This window comes from Molothrus ater, chromosome 4 (assembly GCF_012460135.2).
Source record: "Molothrus ater isolate BHLD 08-10-18 breed brown headed cowbird chromosome 4, BPBGC_Mater_1.1, whole genome shotgun sequence".
Classification (NCBI taxonomy): Eukaryota; Metazoa; Chordata; class Aves; order Passeriformes; family Icteridae; genus Molothrus; species Molothrus ater.
The window spans coordinates 63,636,545-63,663,391 of NC_050481.2; the positions used below are offsets into that span (position 1 = coordinate 63,636,545).

Sequence of the window (26,847 nt, forward strand, 5' to 3'; positions counted from 1 at the left end):
CTCCCCCCGGCGCCCCTCCTGCCGCCTGCCCCCGTTCCCCCCGCCCCGCCGGGACTTCCCCCGTGCCCCCGAGCCTCCCGCTCGCCCCCGGGTTTCTCCCCCCGCCCCCGGTGCCGGTTCTCCCGCTCGCCTCTGCCGGGGTTCCCCGGGCAGCGCTGCCCCCGGGGCCGCATCCCGCGCGGGCCATTGGGGAAAGGGCGCTCGGCACGGCAGGGGTTCTCCCCCGCAGGCGGAGCTCGGCCCGGCCCGGCCCCAGCCGCAGAAAAAAAGCCGCGGCACAGGCGGGTCCTGCGAGCCCTTAAAGGGAGCGGCTGCCTCCTCCCCCGGCGGGGAAGGCGGAAGAGCGAAGCCGCTGTCGCTGCCTCGGTGCTGCTGCGCTCCGGGGTTTTATGCACCTGTCCGGGCTCCTGCTCGCCCTGGAGAAGGAACAGAAGGGAGCTGCCCCGGCCATGTGCTCGGTAAGCGAGGCCGGCAGCACAGACCCCCTGGTGACCCGCTTCAGGCAAGTGGAGGAGACGCTGGAGAAGCTGCACCGGGAGAACAGGAGCTTGAAGAATAAAGTGCCTCGGTACAACGCGCTCTGCACCTTGTACCACGAGTCTGCACAGCAGCTGAAGCACCTCCAGCTGCAGCTGGCGGCCAAGGAGGCGACGATCCGGGAGCTGCGGGGCAGCCTGGCCCGGCAGCGGCAGCCTGGCCCGGCGGCGGGCGGGGATGCGGCGGCGGGCGCGGAGCCGGCCCGCTCGCTGGTGGAGAGCCTGCTGGAGCAGCTGGAGCAGGCCCGCGACAGCGAGCGCCTCTCGACGCGGAGAGCGGAGACGCTGAGCCAGGTACAGCCGCGGGCGCGCAGGGAGCGCAGCATCAGCAGCGCCTTTGCTTCCCTCGGGAGCGGCGCAGCATCAGCAGCGCCTTCCCTTCCCTCGGGAGCGCGGTGCGGGCGGAGGGTGCGGGCGTTCTGCCCCCGCGGCGCTCCTGGTGCTGCGAGCGGCTGCAGGCGCGCAGGAAGCGGCGCTGACAGCGAGGGCTGCAGCCCCTTCGAGCGATGCCCGCTCCATCCCCGGGTGCCCGAAGCAACTCGCTCGTTTGTGTCCAAACGTGGCGCCCCCTGCGTTCACTTCAAAAAGGCAAACGATAAAATCCTAAAGCAAAAGCTTAGCAGGGCACTATAGATCTTCATACAACTGTTTTCATAAGGAGAAAGAAAAATAGTAAAAACCTCCCTGAATTTATCAGATAATCAGCTGATGACACGAATTTTTCTATTACAGTGTTTTGTTTGAAGTGCTCTTAAAAATGGATTTTTCTTTTGACAGTGAGGTAGCACGTTCATATTTGAAGAAGTAACTGAGAAGTCTGGAGAGATAGATTAGGGAAATCAGTGCTTTTCTTGAAAGAAAAAAAAAAACCTGAAAACTGCCCAAGTACTGTTTTGGTTACTGTCATTAAGAGTTTCCCAGGTTCAGTCTGAAATTCTCAAAGATTTTTAAAGCATTTATTTCTAGATGAAGCTGCATGAAGTAATTTCCAAACTGAGCAGCAGTAGTTAAAACTGAAACAAGTGTTTTTGTCATAAGTAATCTCTTGACCTAATGCTTATACAAGAGTAATCTCTTGACCTAATGCTTATACAAAACATTTTCCATATATGACATTCACCTAAAATACATATTAAAAAGTTCATGTTTGGAAATTTGTTATAAGAGATGATCTCACTGACACTTTGCAGACAGATGACAAACCTATGGTATCTGAATATATTTGAAAGGCTGATGCTGAATATCTTTAAAGGGGAAGCTTAGCATTCAGCATGAAGCTAAAGAATGTAAATGCCAGTAATAAGAACAAGTGCTGTTTATCTATGTCAGATATTAATGTTTATTTCTTGAAAGAATAAAATGCTATGCCAAATCAGATCACTGAAGTAATTGGCACTAAATAATAACCAAATAAAAAAGACATTTTTGTGAAGCCAGAGGCCAGTGTGCTGGCAGAGAGTGCTCCCAGTGATTTACAGCTCTATTAGCACTCCTGAGAACTGGAATGGTAGAGCTGGGATAGGAGCTGTCCCAAGGTCTGCACTGGCATCCAGAGATCCTCAGTTCTGGAGGAGCAGTGCTGCAGAGGTTTCTGGTACCAGCTTGTTTGTTTACAAAGGCAGAACATGGAACTACAGGTGGTTTGCACCAGTCACCAAGCTAACCTCTTCCTTGCCAAAACACCTGCAGAGATGTTAATGCAGTGTGGATGATCCCAGAGAGCACCCAACAGGGCAAGGAGCTGCAGAAACAAATACACAGTTGTTTCCTAGGGGTGTGTCAGACCCCCTTGTGTACCTGGGGTCACTGTGGTCAAACTAGAGCCACTGCTGCCACATGGATTTTATTTTCTGCTTGCTTGTCCTTACCTTACCATTCCCATCCTTTCCTAGGTGGGAAAGTTGCTCTGTTTTGTCCTTGTGACAGTGCCAGGCAGCGAATACACTTCACTGGATTGGATAACTTAACAGTTCCTTTTTTTCTTTTGAGGAAAATCTCTATTATATGGTAGTGTACAGGACCTGTAAGTATTTTTCAGTCTCCACAGTTATTAATCTTAAATTAGTTTGTTTCTTGTTTTTGTTGCTGCTGTATAGTCATAAAATCTTCATGAATTTTTGCTGCTTGTTCCTCCATTCTACTGATTAGAAAGTGTTTGCATGGCTGCCTGAGCAGTTCTTGATTGATTGATCCAACAGTTCCAAGGTCTTGTGAACATACAGAAATGAAATGGATTTGATCTACTTTTTAAGTACTTTGCAATGAGTGCAGGAGCAATAAGGAATTACTGCAATATTGAAGTCAGTCTAAGATATATTTTGGCTTTTGACTTTATTTTGCTTTTAAGTAACTTTCCCTCCCCCCCTCTGTTTAGGAAGTGCAGAAGTTGAATCAGCAGCTAGAGGAGAAAAATGGAGAGATACAGCAGATGATAAATCAGCCTCCATATGAAAAGGAGAGAGAAATCTTACGCCTGCAGAAGACTTTGGCCGAGAGGGAGAAGGCTCAGGCCACCAGTGATGTTTTGTGCCGTTCACTCACGGATGAAACTCACCAGCTTACACGCAAATTAGCGTCCACAGCAGAAATGTGCCAACATCTGGCAAAATGTCTAGAAGAGAAGCAAAGAAAAGAGAAGAGGAATTCAGATGACCAGATACCTACAGAAAGATCTAATCAGGTATTCTTACAGCTACTGTGTGTGTCTTTAAAGTCTTACTAGCTTCTGAGATGTTAATTACAGTATGATAGCTGTAACTGGGGAATGGTGAGAACAGCCCTTTAAATAATTTCATGTAGGGTGTTAAGACTGCCATGGCAATGGTAAATAATTCTGTGTATCTGAAATTCAGGATAGAAGCAATTGTCTACCACTTCACCTTTGTCCATCTCATCGTCAGAGGCTCTTTTTGGAGAGGAGAAGAACTTGAGAGGTTTTGTCCAACCTCAGCAATTCCATGATCACAGTTCTTCCCTCAATACACAGGAGACAGTACCTACCTTATACCACCCCTGCTTCTGTGCAGCACTAGATGGTGCTGTGATTTTGAAGCCTATCTCTCCTGATAGCTTGTTTAAGTACCAAAATCACAGAACAAAGTAGAGGTATTTCAAAGCAGTTTTTATGTTAAGAACTCTGTAACGTGTGGTCTTCTCGGATCAGGATTTGGCTTTGCACACGTAGTACAGCCCTACAGAAAGTTGGTTAGTGGAATATGAGTCAAGGTGTCTTACCTTTTTTTTAGCTCTGGGATTCCCCCTGGCCTCTGAGTGCAGGGCAATGCTTCTCTTCAGGGGGGTGTTTTAAAAAAAAAAGGCTTCATAACAGGACAGTGTCAGAAGTGCTACTGCAGGGCACAAAGAAACACCTGGATTTTGGTGTACTTTGCTAATGGCTGTTGAGGCTTCAGTAAAAGTTCTCAGCATGGGGTAAAGGTAGATCATCGTTCTGTTGTTCCAGAAGTTCTGATGGCTGAGAGTCATTCATTAAATATTCATTAAAATGAGGTAATTCATTAAAACACCATAAGGAAATAACATTAGCAGTGCTGCCTCTAGTAACAGATCAGAGTGGTGAGTAGGGTGCTACAGACAGTTCTCACAAAAATGAATAATTCTGACTTATGCTCTTACTGCTACACCGTGGTAATGCTGTTTTCCACATGACCACTCATCTGTGCTGTTGTGATGAACTCCATACATACTCATGTCTGCTTTGTTAGACATCCCAGAAGTGTTTCCAAAGAAAACTTACATTAAAGTTACCTGTAAGAAATAGGGGTTGAGTAGATAGAAGAAAAAATGACTTTTTAAGGGACTTGAAGCATTTGGCATTATCATATTTAATGTGTAATTGATAGACAGGAAGCTTGATTGACTTTGATATATGCAATAAGAAGCTAACCTTGTATAGTGGGGACTTCCCTGCTGAAGAGGAGAAATTTCAGATGCCATTACTAGCTGATTCTAGGGAATTTTGCACAAAAGTGTTCTATATTACTCACGTACGCTGGGGTTTTTTTAAGCAGATGTCACAACTGTAAAAAAGAGGTATCATTTTAGTCAATTATTTAGCAAGCAGGGTTTTTTCCCCTCAGTAATTTCTTCCTAGTACTGGCCAAAATTGACAGTAATAACAAAGCAAGATGAAGGCATATCTGTGCCTTTGTCATGTGTTCTCCCACTCCAGACAAGCAGTTTTGTGTAAACTCTTAAACACTGTTGTCATGAGGTCTATTTAATAGCAATACTGAGGTCATAAAAACTTAGATGTATGTCATTACACATCCCATTAAAAAAAAGAAAAAAGATTACTTCTAGTTAACAGCACAGCCACACAGCATCTGAGATTTTTATGTTAAAGTAACACCTAACTTTATCTGAAAATTACAGCTTTTAGACAATGAAACTTCACTTCAGTCTCTCATCTGCAACTTACAAGAGGAAAACAGGATGTTAAAACAAAAAGTAGCTCACGTGAGTACTTTCATTTTGTTACAGATTAATATTTGTTAAGTATTTTGTATTAGAGTAAATTTGGAATAGATAAGTCTGGTTAATCTATTTACATGGCAGTTTACAGCAAGACAGTTTTTCTTAGTCCTTTCAACACAGCACATAATTTTGGTTCCCTTAGCTAAGAACAACTTATTACATAATTTCTAACACACTGGATTTTTGTTGTTAAAAATACAGTGCACAAGAAAATTTTCATGTTCCTTTTAATGGATCAGTATTCCACCCCAGAAGAACAGCACTAGGCCCACTAGACCCCTCCCTTTCCACATTATTTAATACTGTCCCTTTGGACTATGAGATGGGAAGGCTGGGAGATTGTGAAGAGTCTGCACAATCATCTCCTGCTCTCCTGTACAGTGACTTACTCACCCTCAGGGGTGGAGTCAGCATGTTGCATTATCCCCTAGAGGATTTTGGTCCTGCAATTCTAGACAGCCTATGAAAGCTTGGAAGTTTGTGTCTCCCTGTTCTTCATGCCTCTCCTGGATGAACTTTCAGGTGGAAGATTTAAATGCAAAATGGCAGAAGTACGACGCGAGCAGGGACGAGTACGTGAAGCGACTCCACCTGCAGCTGAAGGAGATGAAGTCCCAGCTGGAGCAGCACCAGGGAGGAACTCCAGCACAAAGGAATTCTGAACTGATGCACAAGGAGATCTTCCGGTTAAACAAACTACTGGAAGAGAAAATGAATGAGTGCATAAAAACCAAGAGAGAGCTGGAAGACATGAAGAAGGCTTGTGAAGGAGATCATGAGCGAATACAAATGCTGGAGCAACAGGTCATTATGTTTCTTTTTCCTACACATGGGAATTCTTAGTTTCTTCCCAGATCACTGAAGTCCAAGGGGGAAAAAGGGATTTCTTTTTTGGAGATCTGCCTGTCTGTGCACGTTTGGCTATACAGATACTTAACAACACAGATTTAAAGGAAACTCACTACTTAAAGAACCCCATGCAGTTCTGCTGGCCTTAACACAGAATATGAAAGATCTGTAAAAGAAATACAAACACCTTTGAAATGATAGAGAAGATAATACTGACATTCTGGGAATAAGTAACAAAGGAATCAGTTTCAGCTTTTCAATCTAACCTGCCAATGCTCTAATGTATAAAATATTAACATAATAATTCTAATTCAGGTCCTGGTTTATAAAGACGATTTCACATCCGAGAGATCAGACAGAGAACGAGCACAGAGTAAAATACAAGAACTGCAGGCAGAAGTTGCATGTCTGCAACACCAGCTAGCAAGAAGACAGGTAAGAAAGGAGTATGCTCCTGCTTTAATTTAAGCATGACAACAGGATTTGGGACTAAAATATACTTTTAAGTCTATTTAAAAAATATCTTAGTACTTCTGAAACAGTTTCAGCAGCTATCAAAAACTTTGATTGTTTCATAGTCAGTTCTTCTGGAGATGCTTCCCAGTTCAGATGTAATACCCCTTTCCAGTCCCTTTTTCTTCTGCTTTTGGATCAATATTGGAAGGGTGAATTCTAAGAAGGCACTGGACAGCCATGACTCTTGGCATCTTTAAATTAGCACACTGGCTGTATTCTGTGTTTTCTACAAACCTTCTTTACAACAATATTAATAACACTGCAAAAACTGATTAATGATTTATTTACAAGATAAATATTTGAGTGGTGTTTCAGATCAAGGTGATAAAATATCACCTGTTAAAAAATGTATTCTTATTGCATCTTTTTCAAGAGCTCTTCTTTCTCTTTCTAGGACTCCAGAGACAAAAGTAGTCATTTCAGAGTTCACAGTGGTAACCAAAATCATTTGTTCGTTCAGACAAATGTGGAACACCTACGAGGCAACAGCCCAGGCCAGACAGGCACAAGAAGAACAAACTCACAGTCTGAACAAGCTTCTCCTCCTGGGGACAATGGAAACTCGGGATCTGAAGGCAGGGCACAGGGTGAACTCAGATGCCCTCACTGCATGAGGTTTTTCAGCGATGAACTCAGTGATGAATTCCTCAAGCACGTTGCTGAATGTTGCCAGTGACCCATAGGATGTAGGGGTGTAAGTCAATCACTACTTTTATAGACATAAAACTTGCTCTATACATGTATCTCCTACAGTCCTAAAACAGAGTAATTCAAATGGAGAGCTCTGGGGAATTAGGAGGATGAACAATATCTACCTCTTACTTGATTTTGCCTTCTCTTGGACTGTGTGAAAGGCTTCAAAAAAATGCAAAGTGTTTTTCTGAAGAACTATTTTTGACAGCTACAAGGAAAGCAAGTGTAATGGAGATTCTACTACAAACTAAACTGAAACCTCCAGTGGTAGTTTAGCTTCAGAGTGCAGCTTGACTTTATTTGGGTCTAATTCTCTAATTCTCTACAGTCTGATGGCTTGTGAAAAAAATTACTGAACTTGAAATGTTCCTCCTCTTCCAAAAAATGTAGGCTGAAGAACAGGAAGGAATATTTTGGCAGAAGATAGGAAAAATCTTACTGTGCTTTATCTGGATTAGAAGCGAAAGTATTTTCTTGACTCTTGAGGCTGAACTTTCAAACATCTCATCTGAAAATCCTTCTGTTTAACTGAAATCAGAAGAAGTGAAGAAAACATAAAAGGGCTGGTTATTGACTAAAACTAGCCTGTCTTTTTTGCACAGAAACAAGGTACAGGGATATTTATATTGCCTGTGCCATAAATATCTGTCTTACAGATTTGTGAATGGATATTTGTCTAATTATTGTTTGTATTACTATTTGACCTAAGGATTATTTTTATAATAAAAGTGATTGTACATTTGCTTTACTACAAAAGGGGTCCAAAAAATCTCTTTTGGTGTAAGTATTTAAGTGTGAAATAGTGAACTATACTAAGGGCTAATTAAATGTCATGGTTTCAGATATGAGTTATTTCATTACTTTAGTGACAACCAGCTTCTCAGACTATTTTCAAATATGTTGAAAAAAAAATCACTCCTCATCTCTGAGTGAAAGATTGACATTTCAGAGGCACAGGAACACATTTAACCCCCTACCCTGCCACACACATGTGACTATGTCAATGCTAACTTAAATTTCTTCTTATCCTCTCTGCACTTGAGAGAGCTTCAACAAATAGCAGGGGACTGTTTTGAGAAGGAATATCAGCAATTAATTAAAGTGTACAAATATAAAAGTGCCATGGGTTTTTGCAGCCTTAGCTCCAGGTGAAGCTGAAATTGTTTTCTCACTGTGTCAGAGCAAGAGTTAAGGATGGGACAGAAAGTGAAGGCCTAGTGCAACCATGGCACTTCATAATTAAAGGAAACTTCCTTTTGTTTTCTTTGACAATGCTTTTAAACACTTTTCTCTTCTGCTTTGCTTTGGTCCACATTCCACACTTCAAAAGGAATGTGGATTTTTTTTCTGGCTATTTCCTTTTTGGGATCCTGTTGCAGCCCCAGAGGAAGATGATGGTTTATGCCACTCTTATATTGGGTGGGATATTACCAAAAGCAATGCCTGGGTCCTTGCATGCAGCAATGATTACTTTTAATCTAATCTACAACTGACTGCAATCCTGTCATTCACTTCCAACTTGTTCTTCCCAACACAACATGCACAACCATGCAGAAAGTTTTGGGTGGTTTTTTTTAGTGACCATTTTTTACATTGCCTTTTAAGGTCTTAGAGATCAGATGCAGCCCAGAGAATATAAGCTGAGAAACATGATTAAACTTCCTGTGGCATAAGCTAATCTTACTTTTTTGAATGTTCTCATTAGACAAGCCTGGTTTACAGCTTCAGTGTTTATCAGTATGATAATGCCAGTGATTGATACAGCAAAACAGGGACTTGAGTTTTGTACTGATTCACACTAGAAGACACTTCAGAAAACAAATAGAACAGTAAAGTAAGTTAGGTCTTGGCAGTACGTTTTTTAATTGCATTGAGATGATGACTGCTTTAATATGTATCAGAGGCTGAAATCTGCTATAGATTTCCATTTATGTTAGTCCCTGTGGGTATAGTTGGATAGACTGACCTGGAATAAGAAATAATAATTTCTAATAAGAAATAGATGCAGGAATTAGATAGGAGAATGTGCAGTACACAAAAAATTAATAGTGCCTACTCTTGTGGATTTAAATTCTGTGAATTAGTCCCTAGTCAAAGCAGAGGTTAGTTTCACACTAATCCTGGGAAAGGAGAGCACTTCAGAGCTGGGAAACTTGGATATACCTCCAGCAAAGACAACACTGGACCAACAAACCAAACCAGGTAAAGTTACAGATCAAGCACAGATTACAGCTACCACATAAAACAATAAGAGCAATAAATGAGGACTGGCATTTGACTACCTGTGGCATAAATCTAGGACAGATCTGCTGGTTTTCTATACCAAAATGCCTCTCTTCAGAGCTGTTTGACTTTACCTCTACTGAGGTTTTTGTTTTTTTTTTTCCCCCAGCTGGTAAAAAACATGACTCTTGTTCTGGCTTAACCAAGAAATGTTACACTATAAAGAACTGCCACTGCCTTACATGCAAATGTTTGCTTCAGATGATGGGCCATAAACTATTGCTCCTAAGAAAAGTTGTCTGTTATGCAGTGCTTTGACTTTTACCCAAATTCACTGGTAGGTCTCTTGATAAAACACTACAAAGTCTTTACCTGCCCCGTCCTCACCAGGCAAAGCATACACACCAGGCATCCCCAGCAACTGCCACCACCCCCTACCTTCACCAGCCACATTTCTCAGCTTGCAGACCAGAATGCATAAAAGCTGTCAGCTCCACTCTCCCAACACTCAAGTGAAAGTGGCTGTGAATTTCCAGCACTTTTGAACCCTTTAAATTAAGAAAAGCTCCTTCTGGCCTCACATCACACCAGTGCTCTCTTCTTGTTGGATGGTTGTCCAAACAGAGTGTCTGGCTTAGCTGAATAGCAACAGGAACCCAGTTCCTTTCCTAAAAGAAAGCAATAAAGGCATAATGAGTAAGAAAGTAACTGCATGCAGTGAAAGGAGCTTCAGTAGCATAAACTTTGTGAACTTTCATTATCCATTTGTACTACACTTGTTCACTGAAACACATCATCTGTAAAACTGCAGAAAGACATCCTCACACAAGAGACTCTTGAAATCATACAGAAAAACTGTCTGACTGTATGGATGGGGCTCAGTTCCTCATCAGCTGTATTGGTAATAAAGGCACCCAAGAGAAGTGAACCCTGTTTAGGCTTCTGTAGATCTCTCATTCAGAGCCCTGCCTGAACTGCAGTGGCATGCCAATACCAGACACAAGGCAGACAGAGACACTGCAGTTCCACAGAGGCTGAGAGCAGGCAGGATAATTGCCTCTTCTGGGACTTGGAGGAATGTGTCTTAACATATTAAAAGCTGCCAAGATGGATTTGTCCAATTACCTTCATGAATAGTCTCTTCTCCTAAAATTTCTCTTCCACCAAATGACCATTCCTCAGTTTTGCTCTCTAAACCAACCTGAATCCAGACGAGGGCAACTCAGCTCCTGAGGATCTGTCTCACCTCACCAGCAATGAGATTTTCAGATATAATCTCCAGCTGCTGGCAAGCTTGTTCTCATTTCTCCTGGACCTAATTACAATGCACTTTGCTCAGGATTTTGGAGTAAAGCTGTTTACTAACAACCGTGCTGGTTGCCATGCAGAAGTGGGCCCTGAGCACACAGTCATGACAGCAGCTGTAGGCAATACTGACTCACTGCATCTTAGAAAATACAAATGCAAGAAGCCTCAGAAGTTGGTCCCTACCCCAAAAGCCCCAAGGGAGAAAAGATAACAACAATGCTCTTTCTTGTAGCATGGGCAGGACAGAGCCTAAAAGGTTTCTCAAATAACGTGCAACTTCTAAGTCCATGTCTGCTTCAGGCTTCGATGATTTAGGATGTCACATCTTTTAAAATAAACCTTAAATGATGCCTCAAGATAAGTGCTCACTAATTGTAAAACCAACTACAAGAATAAAACTTATTCAAGAAGCAGATACCTATGCTCTATGTTTTTTTTTTTTTTAACTTCCATTTCCTGTGGCTTTGCTGCATGTGTATATATAGAAAGCAAGGGAAATTCCAAACAAGATGCCACACCATTATACTCAGAACAGCAGTGCTTCTCATTCTAAAAAAGGGAAGTCTCAAATGCTTTTTCTACAAAATCTATGTGAATTCAAAGTATGCTGTAGTAATATTTCATAGTACCATGCCCCAGAAGCTATGAGCTGGGACACAGACACTAAAAACCTAAAGTGTAAGAAAGGCTTATGAGACACTAGGTCAGCCCAGCAGGAGCAATGGGATATAAGGCTAAGCACTCCTACCTTCTTACCTGATGCCTCAAATTCTTCTCTGGGGGCAGAACACAGCCCAGCACCCTCACTGAAGCAGCCTGTCCTGGGGGTCAGGGCTCCAGCAAGGTCAGCTGGGGATTTACAGGGTGCTGCAGGAACTGCTTACACAGGAGCTCCTGGAGGCACCAACCATCCCCAGTGGCACAGCACTTGTGTCTCCACTCCTGTCACAGACACATTTTATGAAAAATCCTTTCCTTAGGATTTTTTCTCCTGAGAAGTTGAGAGACCTCAGGAACAAAATGTAAACAATGGTTATCTGCTGCTGTAGAATGCAACAAGTGCATCTGTGATTGGTCTCATGTAGTTGTTTCTAATTAATGGCCAATCACTGTCAGCTGGCTCAGACTTTCTTTCTGAGCCACAAGCCTTTGTTATAATTCTTTCTTTTTCTATTCTTAGCCAGCCTTCTGATGAAATCCTTTCTTCTATTTTTTTAGTATAGTTTTAATATAATATGTATCATAAAATAATAAATCAAGCCTTCTGAAACATGGAGTCAGATCCTCATCTCTTCCCTCTTCCTCGGAGCCCTGCGAGCACCATCTCACCCTCCCACTGCTGCTCAGTGTGTTTGTTATTCCCCTTTTTCTTTAGTCCACTGTTTACCCCTCCTTTTACACTTGCTGGTAAGAAGCTGCTGGTGCAGGAACACTCCACAGTATGTGAAGGGTGTATGGTGTCAAGAGGGCCCAACAGCCTCCCTCAGGAGCTTGAGATCTTTCCATGGCACATGGGGCTCTGTTATGGAGAACACTGAATCAGATGGGGCGTTAAGAGACAGCTGATTTTTAATGGGTGTTTTTGGTGCCTTCTAGTAGTGTGTACTTCACCACACTGATTGCCTTCCCCAGACCAACCCTCCAGCACATCTTCTGGAGATCTGGCTGATGGCTGGGCCAAGCAGCCATGGCTGCTTGTGCTGACCCCCACCTCCTCAGGGTCACAGGAACTCTCCTTGCCTGAGGCTTTCACCCTCACTTCTGAAGGAGTGGGAGGGAAGAAAGAGCAGTGGGACCCTCCTCCCCCATCCTGCACTCATGAAATCTGTCTTCATATAAAAAGGATTTTAATTGGTTATTTTTTAAACTCATAGGCAGATACCTTGGTTACACACAAATATCACAGGCCCTTTATACAGGAGGGGCAAAGGCAGCCTGGAGTGTGCCCCACCAGCTCTTTGGCCAGCACTGGAACACCCCATGCCTTGCTCAGCTTCTTGGTTCCTGCTGCAGGCCAGGCTTCCTTCAGCCACATCCCAGAATTCCCCTGCACAGTCCAAAAGGGCACATCTGATAGGAACAGTGAGTTCCTCAGTTCCACAGCAGTCTGGACTTGGGTGATGCCCAGTTACCTCCTCTGCTGAGACAAGATCCTACACTATGGGAACAGGGCCTTGATGGCACCAAAGGCAAGGTGAGCTGTCAGGTCCCTCCAGCTGTGCCCCCACAGCCCTCCCTGGGCTCTGCCAGCTGCAGTTTGAACCAGCCAGCCACCTGCAGCCACCAGCTGGGCCTGGGCTGGGAGGAGAGCCACAGGCACACAGACCAGCTCTGGGAGCAGCCCCACTGTGGCTGGTCCTGCTCACAGAGCCCTGTTTGTTTCCTGCCCAGTGCAGGAAGGAGGTCTCAGACCTTGCTACAACAGGGCAGGGGCTCCATCTCTTGTAGGTCTCACAGGTGGGGAGGTGAAAGATGCTCAGATCTTGGACCAATTGAGTCCAGCTCATACAACAGGGAAAATGAACAAAGAAAGGAGCTCAGACACCCACAGAAGAATCAGCCCTTGTGCTATCACTACCACATCTCAGGGAAATTCAGACCTCCAGGGAGGCCTGTAAAGGTCCACAGACACTCCAGGAAAAAACATCACCTAGCAAGAGAAAGTGGAACCCAGTGGGACGTGAAGCAACTCACACACACAGCTGAGCACAGTCCAGTAGAGCATCCTACTCCTCTTTCCCACCACCTGGGCTTGCCCTCAGTGATGCAGATCTAATTTAGTGATTCTCAGCTCCTCTTCTGACCTCAGCACTGAGCACCTGCTCCACCTTCTGCAAGGCCTGTTCTTACCTGCCCAGGTGGAAGGACAGAGCTTGTGTCAGTCCCAGGGACAGCAGGCAGCAGATGGGAAGCAGACACCTCTGGAGGAAAAGGACCCTTCTTTTGATCCTGGCTGCTGTCATAAGGGGTGTCTCTATCCTCCAGAGTCTCCTTTCTGAGCAGTCCACTTACCCACTATCAGAATCCCTTTTTGCCCTATTCCAATCCCAGTCAAACACAAAAATGGCTCTTGGGGATTCACCATGAGTTCAATGGCACCCAGAGCCTGTGACACTGGCCAGCCTCTAAGCACCAAGCTTGGTCCCAAAAGCACCAAGCAATTGCCCTTCTTGCTTCTTCAAGTACCTCTTCCATTAAAATGATGAGTGGTCATTGAAAGGCATTTCAGCTCCAGCAGTAACATCACCACTTTCCCCTGTGGCACTTCCTCAGGGCCAGTCCTCTTGCAAGAGAGAAAATAAACAGAAAAGAAAATATATTGCAAAATAAACAGGGCACAGGTGTGGCCTGGTGGTCTCTTGGCCCAAGGGGGAGGGCTCTCTGGTGGCCCAGGAGGTTTCTGCCATGTGCAAACCAGGAATGGAGAGGATGGCTCTGGAGCACTTGCCACTGAGCAGAGAGGGTCTGGAAAGGGGAATAAGGTATAATTTCTTTTAAAGAAACACCAAGGCAAAGAAATGGACTAGACCAGGGTATTCTAGAGAATAAAGTCTGTGGCTGAGACCAGGAACCAATGTGGGGTGCAGGCAGGCTTTCCCCTCCCACACAAGATCTATCCTTTGATAACCAGGTACGGAATCCCCTAAACTCTCGGCACGGTGACAGCTCCTGGGGACAGTGGAAAAAATTGATGAGCACAACTACCTCACCACCCAAAGAATGAGTGACAGCTTATTTTGTGAACTGTTTTTGGGCTTTGTTTTGTTGCACCTACACACACAGGTTGCATGGCACCACGCCCCCTCCTTCAAAATGTCAGTCTTCAACTCCTAAGAATAACCACTGAGGGGGAAAATAGTGTGTGCTGGCCAGGGTAACTCCTGTGCAGTGGGGACTGCACTGGCCTGGCCTTTCTCCTCAACTCAGTTTGCACCCACCTTGTTCTCAGTTTCCTTCTGGTGCTATCTCCTTTGGTAGGCAGTGAGCAATTATTAAATTTTACCTCTGTGGTTTCCAGGTGACTGTCTCAGGGAAAGTTTACAGGAGCTTTAATCTTCCTGAAATGGCAGCAAGACTGAAGAACCACTTCCTCTCAGCACAGCTGAGGAACTTGAAACGTGCAGTTGTTGCAAAAGGGTGTGAGGACACTGCCATACTCTCCTGCAGGCACCAGTGTCACTTGTTACACACACTGGGCAGTGACAAGGTTGGGAAACACTTGAGCAGTAAAAGCCACTCTGACAGCCTGGAAAGGCAGGCCAGGGCTACCTTCTACTCCTCCCTGCAGCCAGCTCGTGCCTTTGCACCCCCAGCAGCTGCCAACAACCTTGACCAGGCAGTCACCATAATCTATACCTGAACCTCTCCATAGCCTGGGCAACTGAATGATTTTGAGCCAAGCCCCAAAAGAATGCCTGCACTATAGGTGCTTGCAAATGTTTCTGTTTTGCTGCAATAATGCAAAAACAAGTAGGAAGAACAGACAATAACTTGTAACAGGTGTTCTCTTGCTTCTGTAACCACAGGGCACATAAATGTTCCCAGCATCCAAAGAAAAGGGCCCCAATGTCTATAAGAGAAGTTGGGCTTGTGTAACTCTTCAGCAGTTCTTCAGAATCTTTGAGCAGCCCTCTACAAGCTGGGGTTCATGTTCTTAAAAGTGTTAATATTAAAATGGCTCATGTTTGACTGACTTTCAAAGTTCCAGTCTCCTCTATGCAACTTTCTACTTAAGGAAGGCAGAGAGCTGTCACTTGTTTAAGTTGTCCTTGTCGTTTCTTAAGTGACAACACAGGGACAACCTTGAAGTGTTTCTAGAGATGGTGCTAACACAAACCAGAACAAGCTTTGTGCAAAGAGTGCAACTGTTTTGACATCATTCCAATGAGACAACCCTGTAATTTAATGGAAAAAGCCCTGAGCTAAATACACTAAAAATCTCAGCCTCAGGTTACCTGTACAAACACTTTATATTGTCACAGGCCACAAACTCCACCGAGGCTCTTTTTTCCATAGTTTTTCACATTACTGAACTGTTTATCCTCCCCTGGTTCTCTACCCAAGTTCTCTTAGCCAGCTTTTGCCAGGAGCAGCAAGTTCCCTTCACTTGCATTTTTTGGCAGCGACAGATTTGATGTACCCAGGCTGAAGAGGCTACTCTGGGGCTTGATGCACTGCTGCAGTTTAAGGCTGTGCCCACATTCAGAGATAGCATATTTAAATAATTACAGTGATCATGCAACTTTTTAAGTGCACTATACAAATAACAAAACACAAACCCTCACCACTTTTGAAAGCTATATTGACTAAAAATCCCAGCTGTAGAACAGATAGCAAGCCTCCAGCACACCCAGCCCCATCCTATCACTTGCTGTCCACTAACAACAGGATGTGGTTCAAAACATGCCTTGCTCAATATATTTCAACACATCATTAACACCTATTTCCAAGCAGGCATGGTTTGAATAGTGAAAGTTCAGCTACAAAGGAGTTTAGGGAGCACCTGTAGTGGCAACACCACCTGCAAGTCACCCACAAGCTGTTGAGGGCTTCAATGCACCCAACCAGTACAACCTGTAGCTACACAGCTGTTTACCCTGGTGCAACCACTCCAGTTCCTGATGCAATGGCTCATGAGTCAGATGAGTCTGATCTACACAAGAGGCTGACATTCAAAGCAAGCAACAAATTCAGACTCCAGGGTAAGCAGATCCTTCACATTCAAAAGCCAGAATCTCTTCCAAGTAACATGTGTGGACCACAGGTTTGGAAAATACCACTTTGTGTGTCCTGGAGTTTGGGATTTCCATTCCAGCTCTGCAAGTGAGAGGTCAAAGAGGGAAAAGGATAATATAAACACAATAAAAGGCTATAAAAGCTTATGGATTTGGAAGCCAAGACTGACCATAAAGAAAGGGACCTTTAGGAAATAAACAGCAGAATATCTTTTAAGCATCCATTAAATCAATAATGGAAAATTCTGCCTGCATGTAAGAGTACTTCAGAGAAAAGGACAAGGGCATGGAGCCAGCACCTAAAGGAAACACAGAAAGAAACTTACTGGAACCTCTGAACAAAGACAACAGGTCTAGGCATGAATTACTTGCCTAAGCCAAATTTATGACTGTCACAGTCAATGGAAAGTTTTCAAAATCCACAGAATAGCTGAGCTTGGGAAGAGGAAGGTCTGAAGATCATGTAGTTCTACATCCCCTCCTCAAAGCAGGGTCAGCTAGAGCAGGTTGCCTGGGGCTGTGGCCAGTTCAGGTTTTGACCATCTCAAGGATGAAGAATCCACAATGTCTCTATGCAACCTACTCCTGGTTCAATCACCCTCACAGTAAAAAAGGTTTTCCTTATGTTTAAATGGAATTTTGCATTTCAGCTTGTGCCCCCTTCTCTCTTGTTTTGTCACTGGATACCACTGAGAAAAGTCTGGATCCATCTTCCATACTGCCCTCACATCAGGTATTTATATGCATTTGGAAGATCCCCTGAGTCTTCTCTTCGACAGGCTGGGCAGTCCCAGCTCTCACCTCTGCTTGTTTGATGGATGCACCAAGGCCTGAACTACCCTGGTGGTCCTTGACTGGACTCTGTCCATGTCTGTCTCACACTGGGGAGTTCAGAACCAGACTGCTCCAGATGGGCCTGAGCAGAGGGGAAGGATCATCCCCCTCAGCATGGTGCAGTGCTCTGCCCAACAGCTGCCACCTTCAGCACAAGGGACACACCACTGGCTCAGGTTCAACTTGCCTGCCAAGACTCCTGGGTTAACCTGAGCTTGAGCTGTTTGGCACTGCTCAAGAAAGGGAGAAATGAGTCTGTTTTTTATCCTGCCTCTCCTCTCTGACCCAGATCTTGAGATGGATTTGATGTATTTATTTATTAACTATCATGTTTAAAGTATTCAAGATCTACATAAATAAATAACCCTTGGAGGAATAGAGGAGACACTAAAACCTCAGCTAAAACACTAGACAAAGACTTTTATCACAGGAATCAGTGCTGAATAATCAGAAAAACAGCACACAACATGGCTTTTAAAACAAGCACTTCTGGAAGTGTTTATAAGAAAGATGACAAAATCCATTGTTGGCAGGGATGGATGGTGAAGAGGAAGGAAACAAATCTTCCACTTAATTTTGGCAGACTACAGAAATGCCTCAATTCAAATGCCCAGGCTTATTTTGAAAACTCAGCTAACAGACTGATAGAAAATGAGAGGGCCTTGAAAACATGGGAGGTCTAATGCAGGGCCCCATTTATAGCTAAGGTCTCCTACAGCACAGCAAGTTAAAATCCTGATAGAACAGTTTCATTACATTAGAGTGTATGTCTGAAACCCACATGTGTCCATACCACATTTAGGACCCTGCTATTAAACTGAAAGATGAAAGCAAAAGCGAGGACTTGGACTCTGACTGAGAGAAAAGGACTGGAACCTGACAGAAGTGCAGAGTTCCTGCTGTTCTTACCAAAGTCAGCTGAAAACACAACAAGCACAAGTGATAACAGGAGACCATGAATTTAAACTAGGGATTCACGGGATACACCAGGTCTTTCAAAGTAACTAGGCTGCTGCTAATCATCAAAAAGTGTATAAAAAAAAAAACTGGTTGAATTTTTTTAATTCCCAGAGAGACTCAATCTTGTTTGGGAAGTAACAGATGAAACTTCACAAGCCCAGAAAAGACAAACATCTTAAAAATGACAACAAACTAACTTCAATCTCCCTTCAAAGGAACAAGCAGATGATTTTTAGGTGCCTGACAATAAGGAGGTGATTTATTCTTGACAAATTCATGTTGGCTGCTACTCATGGTTGAATTGCTGACTGTTTCCTCCTTTTTCAGTGTAACAACAGCCCAGTGAGCAGAAGAGAAACAGCAGATATCGTGAAATATAATGAGAGTTTCAATGCCTTTTTCACATGACATTTCAGTAAATAAACTCTGAAAAACATTGGCTTCAGGGGTGCAAAAACTGATGCGGGAGAATATACCAGCAAGGCTCCTTAAACATTGGTCCTGAACATAACAATAAGGTATCTTCATTACTGCTTGGGGATGGGACAGAGATGTATTAAACACACATGCAGATCCCAAATGCAAATAAGGTGCCAGTGCACAGGTGAAAGGAATCAGAATGACTTTGGCAAATAGATGGTTTGGAAAAAGATGGCAATTTAGCAAGTACAGACACAAATTTACATTGAGGACAACAAACTCCACAAATACATAACAAGGAATCCCTAATGGGCTAATTCCTCAAAAATTATCAGTGGTGGATTGAGCCATAGGCTGCTGTGAATAACCACACATGAAAATGCAAAGAATAAAGAGAAAAGCTGTCAGCTGGATGTGAAGAAGTCCCTCTGCTCTGCTTGGGATTAACAAAGCATAGCTGAAGTACCACTCTGTGCTTTGAAAATTGTACATCAAGAAAAATCTGGGGACAAAAGTAAAAAATATAATAATAGTAATAATAATATTGGACTAAGTCACAGGACTTCAACAAAATGGTATAAAATATTACAGCAGAGCAGAAGACTGAGGGAAGTCTGGCTACATCATTGTGGGAGGCAAGGAAATCACCACCTCTAGTCTTTTCAGTACAGTAAATGTCATTTGTTTCCCTATCCTAATTAGAAAACCCCATGCAGTGTCCAGTTGGTCCCTGAAAAACACTGTACCCCATTTTCCTGTACTGTGCTGTGTTAGCTCCCTCCCACACAGAGCCTTTGCAGCCTGTGGAGCTCAGCTGGCAGCCCTGCCCTGCTCTGTGGGAGCATCTCCAGGCCAAGCACAGGCATTCCCAGGCATGGAGCAATCCCTCCCTCCTTTGGGAGGACAACATGAGGAACACACACACAGGCAGCTGCCTCCTGCCATCCTCCCCTCCTCAGACACAATGTGCATCATACTTTTGCAACAAACCAAAGAGAAATTGCACTGTGCACCCCCTGCCACGGCTGCTCACTACACTGTCTGCAAGGAATCTCCAAAATCCATGTACAGATATGCAGCAGGAGAGTGTATATTTGATGAAATAATTAACATGTGTGCATCTACAGCTGGTGGTAGGGCAGGAACCCTTCCCACTGCAGAGGGAAGAGACAGGCTGCTCAGGGATGCCTCCTCCATTCTGTCCTGATGAAGATTTTCCACTACATGCAGAAATCCTGGCAGGGGCTCAGACAGACTGTCTGGAAGGAGCCCTGAAACGGACTCACCTGACCACAGGTGGGCCCATTCTTAACTTTGACCTTCTGGTTCACACAGCCTCTTTCTTTCTCTCTCTTATCTCTCCTGGTAGAATCAACAGTTCAACTGAGGCTGAGTTTCAATAAAAGCTTTTTGATTCTGCTAAGTTAGTTTGCTCCAAAACCACCAGCTTTTCAAAACTCCCAGCTATCTCCAGGCCAGGTACTTTCACTTCTTTCAAACATCTCATCCTGATTTCATTGATTCCTCAAATATTTTTATTTGGAAATCACTTGGTTCCATGTTCTGTGAAATGCATGTCTGGGAGCTGCATCACTTGCAGGCAATGCATCCTCTAATCCAAGGACACAAAGGAGAGACAAAAAATTTTGCATCCCCATTGCACTAGTCAGGACCAGAGATATCATAAACCCCATGATTCTTCCAGCTTCCTAAAGCCTTCAGCAACACATATCCAAGTTGTGGTCTCATGAAACTGCAGGTTTAGAAGAAGCTGCACTGCCTTTGCCAGCTCCTCAGTTCCTCTTTGTGCCCACCTCCTCCCTTCTCCACCCTTCCAGGCTTAACCTTTTGTTCCTTTTTTTTCTTGGCTCCTGCACAAGTCTTTCCACTAAGCACCACCACCTTAGGGATGACTGGAATATGGGCCCCCATTCTTGGACTCAGTAATTGTGTCATTTGATCGGTTTATACCTTCTTGCTCCTTGACACAGTGGTAATGAAGTAACCTCAATACATTTAATCTGGGCTGGGCTTTAATCAGCACCAGTGACTAATGCAAAACAATTGGAAACTAGAAAGAGAAAAGAAAAAAAAAGTACACTCCCTGTGCCATCCCTCTATTTGTAACAAAAAAAAATTCCCTGATCCCAGTGAACAAAGTTCCTGGGTTTTTAATGATTGGATCCAGTTTCTCAGTCTCCACTTTCTAAATGTCAGCCTCACAACAGCAGGCTTTAAAAAGAAACTCATAGTGCTTAAAGCTCCTACTGCTGCCTTAAAACACAGCTGAGACTGCAGTGACATCCAAGAAGCCTCCAGTGCCAGGGAGTGCTCAGCAGCTCCAGCAGAGCAGCAATGGGGTTTCACCACCCTCAGTGTGGGTGAAATGGGTCAGCACACAGCAGGATGCAGGCAGGTCTGCAGCAGCAGAATATGGGCCAGCTCTGGAGCTTCCCAGCAACCCCAGCCTGTCCAGTTTGGTGCTGCTAAAAGCGTGCCCAGCATTGCTGCAAACAGAAGACAGCAGAGAAAGGCAGTGAATTTATAGGCAAAAAGATGAGTGGAAGGGCTGATGTGGAAGAAAGACTGAGAAAGCAATCCTGTCTTTGGCAGGGCTGGTGAGAACAGCAGGTCTGGCTTTACCTCCTGCTTCCCTGCAATGGATCCCTGCCAGTGCAGGTGGCTGTGGGAGCAGGAACAGCCAGGGTGCTGCAGACACTGCTACAGCCACATCCCAGCTGAAGGGAGGTGCCTCTGCCTGCAGCCAGGTGCTCCAGCTTCAAAAGCAGGGATATCACATACCCAAAACCAGGAGACATCTGCCTGGGCTGTCTCTTCTGATAGAAAACAGAACACTTGCAAGGGCTGAGAAAGGGCTGGGGGTCAAAACAAAAGGCAGAAAACCAAGGGGATTTTGTCTGATAGCAATGAGATGAATGCCAGGCAATATCATCAAGGAAAAGAATAAAAATCAAGTGAAACAGAGAAAACACAATGAATATGTAATGCTGGCCCAAATACAATATGACTTCACACAGAGACACAGCAGAGGGGCTGCAAGGTAAGAAAGTCCAGCAGAAATGAAGTTAAACACCCAACTAAAGTCTGATGTCATCTTTGATATTATTTCAGGGTTACAAAAAGATGATATCTTTCACTAGACCAACCTTGGATAGGAGTCCAGACTTGACTCCAGAAATGGGCAATGGAGCTGGTGAAGAGTCTGGAGCACAGGTCTGATGAGGAGCAGCTGAGGCAGCTGGGGGCTTTCAGCCTGGAAAAAAGGAGGCTCAGGGGGGCCTTATCACTCCCTTACAACTGCCTGAAAGGAGGCTGTAGCCAGGTGGGGGTGACAGGGTGTTAGCCTCTTCTCCCAGGTAAACAACAACAGGACATGAGGACACAGCCTTAAAGCTGCACCAGGGGAGCTTTAGGTTGGACATTAGAAGGAATTTCTTCATAGAAAGGGTGATTAGACATTGGAATGGGCTGCCCAGGGAGATGATGGACTCACATCCCTGGAGGTGCTCAAGGAAAGAATGGACACAGCACTCAGTGTCATGGTCTGGGTGACTAGGTGGTGTTAGGTCACAGGTTGGACTCAAGCTCAGAGGTCTTTTCCTACCTACTTGACTCTGTGATTCTGTGAAAGCAGCTATCCCTCCACTTCAGTTTGGTCTGAAATAGTATTTTATTCTTTTCCACATAATAACTGCAGCCTGTGCTAGCTCTCTGAGACAGCAGAATTGGTTTTACTTGTGGTAAGGCTGAAAAATTAATTAAATTTTTCTTCCAATTTTTCCAAAAAGAAAGAACAACTATTTCAGAATAAGATAAGTACTTCAGAATATCTTAAGTTTATTTTTAAAAGTTCATTAAAAGCTTCAACAACAGTACTGCAGTAATTTTCTTATATCACCTTCCAGAGTTTTCCCAAACAGCTACAATTCTAAGCATATATGTGGAATTTCCAGTACACTTGAAAAGTGACCAGGTGCCCAAAAGTTTCATAGGATCAATGATACCAGCACATATCATTGACCTTTAAAGCTTCTTTTTCTTTCTACATTCCCCCAAACCCAAAAGTAGTTCAAACTAGTAAAGCCAATGATGAAATTCCTCAGTTGCTGCAAAAGTCACAGCACTTTCCATTCCTTAAGTATAATTTTGGGAAGGCTTTTGAAATCAAATTCCATGCATGGAAAACAGATTGGACTGTCAGGATCAGTTTCCTGTTTTGTTTCAGCTCCTTTCCTTATAATCCGAAAGAGAAAGAGATTTGTTTTTGTAATACTGGGTATTATTGACATTCTGAAGCAGAGCTTGGGTGTTTTCCTTTGGAATCAGAAAAGAAAAAAGAACAATTTTAGGGAAGATTTTCCTTTCCATTTCTTAAGAGTTGTGTCAAATGGGAGGGGAGAGAGGGAAAACAGGCACAGAACTTGGAGAGGATCAGCATAATAACAATATAAACCCATCCTCTCCCTCTGGCAAGTCAGCTTCTGTAAAAATCACAGGTCCTGCCTTAACTGATATGGATTGGAACACCACTCAAACACAGTCTGAGCTGGTGCTTATAGGCAGAGTATCTCCTGTGAGTCATTCAGGAAACATGAAGTCCTTGGCTGTATCCAGATTAGTTTTAAGCTCCCTGAACAAACCAGGGCAGGGATCAGGCGCCTCGACCAAGACAAAAAGCAGCTGGGAATTGGAGAGAGAAACCAAAGACAAGACATTGTGCTAACTTATAAATCCATACCTCATCCCCACTGAACAGCCTAGGTTGCCTTCTAATAAATTACATAAAGACAACACACAAAATACATCAGAAGGGAACCAAATAGACACAGAAAGGCTTTAACCTAAGGAAAGATTAAATAAGCTCAAATTTCCTAAGTAGGAAGAGAAATGACTGATGGGTGAAGTTTATCAAATCAGGAGCGAGCAATGTGGTGAATGGAAGATTAGTACATACTGCTTTTCATAATGCAGGATTCAGTATCAAGTGAAAATAAATCCCTAAACAAACCCAACCCAAAAGGTCACTTCATAACAAAAGGTATAATCAGACTTGGGAACTCACTGCCATGGGATGTTTTGGATAAATGGATTAAAAATGATTAATTGCAGGAAGAAAAGTCTATTTGCTTTTAAGCACAAGTGTGGATGACAGGATCTGGTTCAGGAAGTCGTTAAATCACTAACTGACAAAAGCCAACAGGGAATCCTCAGGGAAATAAAATTAGAAAAAGAACAAATACATGCTCATCACTATATTATTCATTACTGCCCTCTGTCAGAGGATGCTCCTAAATGCTTTATCAGTTTTCTTTTTCTGGCACACAAAGAAAGGGAACAAAGCTCTGTACCTCTTCTTGTTCTGGGAGATTCCTACAGAAATTCCATCTTGGCCTGGGGGTTTGTATAATTTATTTTAGTGCTGTTCACTCCAGCTGTATCTGGGAAACTGAGACACAAGAGATAAGAAACCAGATTTGTAGATAATGCAATTCATTTTGATGACTGTAAATCATCTGCTTGTACTCATGTAACACCACTACAGCCCAACTACCTGAAGGACACTGAAATGACAAGGTGTCCAACATTGTGTAATGCTCTTCTGGATCCAGAGGTCGCTTTACCCAACTTATTTCTGTAAAACACACCAAAAGGTCCAATCCAACTGAAAGGGTAGACATCCTATGGTATAAAGCAAGCAGAAATAGTTGGTTTCAGGCCATTCATCTACCTTTCCTCCTTCCTTTAAAATTCCTCAAAAAATTCTAACATTTATTAGACACAACCTAAGACCTGAAAAATTACCAGTTAGATTTTCGCTATTGCGAAAGCCACCTTCAGATAGTTTGTCCAGCTGAAGAAACATTTTGGTTAGTGTCTGCCATTCAACAGAGTGGTTCCTGGCACTATTAGCACAAAACAAGGAGTCCAAAAACCTCCACTTTTGTACCACTGCTTTTGAAAGGGACTTTTTGAGGAATTAATTGTAATAGCTTTACTATAAACATATCCTTTGCTGAAGGTGCTTGGAAGTAGTGCCCTTTACAACAAGTATACTTTGACTACAATCTGATTATCATGGAGTGGTTTGCATTGCAAGAGCAATTCAAGACCATCCAGTTCCAATCCCCTGCCACAGGCAGGCACCTTCTACTAGATCAGGCTGCTCAGAGCCCCATCCAGCCTTGAACACTCTCAGGGAGGGGGCCACTCATAACTTCTCTGGCCAATTACATATCTAGGTATCTCTAAAAAAAGACAGGAGAGTTCAAAGATATCTGTGGCACAACTCATCCCTCTCCACCCATTTTACAGAGCTGTACAGAGTCTCTGAATGGACTAGAGGAACCTAAACCTGAAATTTTTAGTATGCTCCTCACATCCTCCACCCCCAGGATTTTTTCTGTGAATGCCCACTGAATAACCTGGAGGAAGACACACGTATTGTGGTTTCCCATCTCTGCAGCAAAGTGAAATTCCCTTTGGTTAACCACCTGCTAGGCTGTATAACATGGCATTTGCTTCACAGTGAACCTTAACCAAAAGGCACACAGACACCACAGCTGTGCTGGGTTCACAAAACTCCACCACTGGAGATTTTTACTGTTGAAAATCCAGGGATTTTGCATCTATTTGCTTGAGAAAAGGAACTGCCTCCTGCAGTTCTCTAAACATGCCCTCACTTTACCCCAGCAGTTTTACCCGGGTGCTTTTGACCACAACACGCAGGCGCACAGAATGTTCACTTCCTTCTCTGGCTCGCTGAAATTCCCTGATTTCATCACAGCCTGCTGTGACAGCCAGGACACAGCACAGGAAGCCAAGAAGCTCCCTTGTTAACGACAGCCTGAGGACAACCAGCTGCCTGGGAAATCACAACAAACACTCTAATTTATTCAAACAAGATTTGCAAGCAGCTGTGCACGTGCGTGCACACAGAACACGCGTATTTATCATGAAACCTGGGGGCACAGATAGAAGAAGTGTTTACTTGTAGCCACAGCTACAAGCTTGTCCTAGAGCATTGTGTTTTTAAACTTTCTGTGTCAAAAAACTTGCTGAAATGGGGAGCTTTCACCCCATGCAGATTAAGTTTTATTTGACCATGGGTTTCCCAGGAATGAAAGTTCAGCACTAGAATCCCAGTAGCCTCTTCAATACCATAATGCCTCCATGTTACTCAAATTGACATATATCTCTAATAAATAGGTTTAAAAATCCTTCTAGAGATTAGAACAATCACCTCAAGTGATGTATTTCAGTACTGACCTGGAGAAACCACCTATAACACCAGGAACTGAAATACTGAAATTGGGGCTGAGGAGACCTAAGGGTTGGGGTGGGTTTTCTGTTATTTTGTTGTCTGGGGCGGGGGGTCCCATTTAAACAACTTTAAACACATCTGCACAGCAAGTCAGAAGAGCAGGAGGGAGTCTTGAGGTGTTGACCTTTAAAAAGCAAACTACCAGCACAGGAACCTTATGCAGAAATACCATCTTCTTGTGTTATTACTCTGCTATCTACTGCTGAGCAGCTCTGCTCCTGTCTGCTAGAGAAACCAGGAACAAAATCTCAGCAGCATTACTGGGAACACAGAGGGCCATATACAGCTCTTCATTCCTGGAAGATAAAGTGCACCTCTGGAAGTGTTCCAAAGAGCATCTCTAAACACACCAAGGCAACATAACATTGCAGGGGCAGCTTCATTCATCCAGAGAATTAACCAAGCCTCCTCCTCTCACCAGCCTCCTCTGGTTATACAGGAAAGGATTTCCCACATTTCCTGCAAAGGAACGTCACTCAAATCTGTTCCCAAGGTAGGTGTCCTGGTGTCCAAAATAAAATCCCTGCGTGTTAAAGGCTGTTACAAAACCATCAACACTGGTGTAACCCCACGGGGCTGGCGTCACTCTGTATAACCAAGGCGACTCACAAGCAATGTGGAAATTCCATCCTTAGGTCATTGACTGCGACATCCTCTGGCATCTCACGTCAGAAAAAGAAAAATCTTTCATCTTAGAGTCGTTTTTATGGCTTGTTTCTTGAACTCTTACACGTACAGTTCTTTTTCTGGTTCAGTGTGCAGCCAGAGGGCCAAGAGGTTCTTTTTCCTTTAAGCAGATTGTAAAATTCTTCTGGGTTTTTCCCCCAGCCTCCCCATCCAGAAACTGAATTATGTACCTGCAGTCAGAGCTGCCATGTGCCAGACATTGGCTTGCAGTCATGTGGCCAGTCTGCCCCATCACACGGCCATGTAGGTT

General features: G+C 43.9%; 1 protein-coding gene across 1 annotated transcript; it reads left to right on the plus strand.

Moving 5' to 3' along the window:
* Positions 1–281: 281 nt before the first annotated feature.
* On the plus strand, positions 282–7,931 carry TNIP2 (TNFAIP3 interacting protein 2). Its single transcript, XM_036383095.2, has 6 exons — positions 282–830; positions 2,911–3,216; positions 4,929–5,012; positions 5,553–5,834; positions 6,195–6,314; positions 6,790–7,931. Exons 1-6 carry the CDS (start codon positions 390–392, stop codon positions 7,069–7,071), a joined length of 1,515 nt encoding a protein of 504 aa, XP_036238988.1. The 5' UTR covers positions 282–389; the 3' UTR covers positions 7,072–7,931.
* Positions 7,932–26,847: the final 18,916 nt, after the last annotated feature.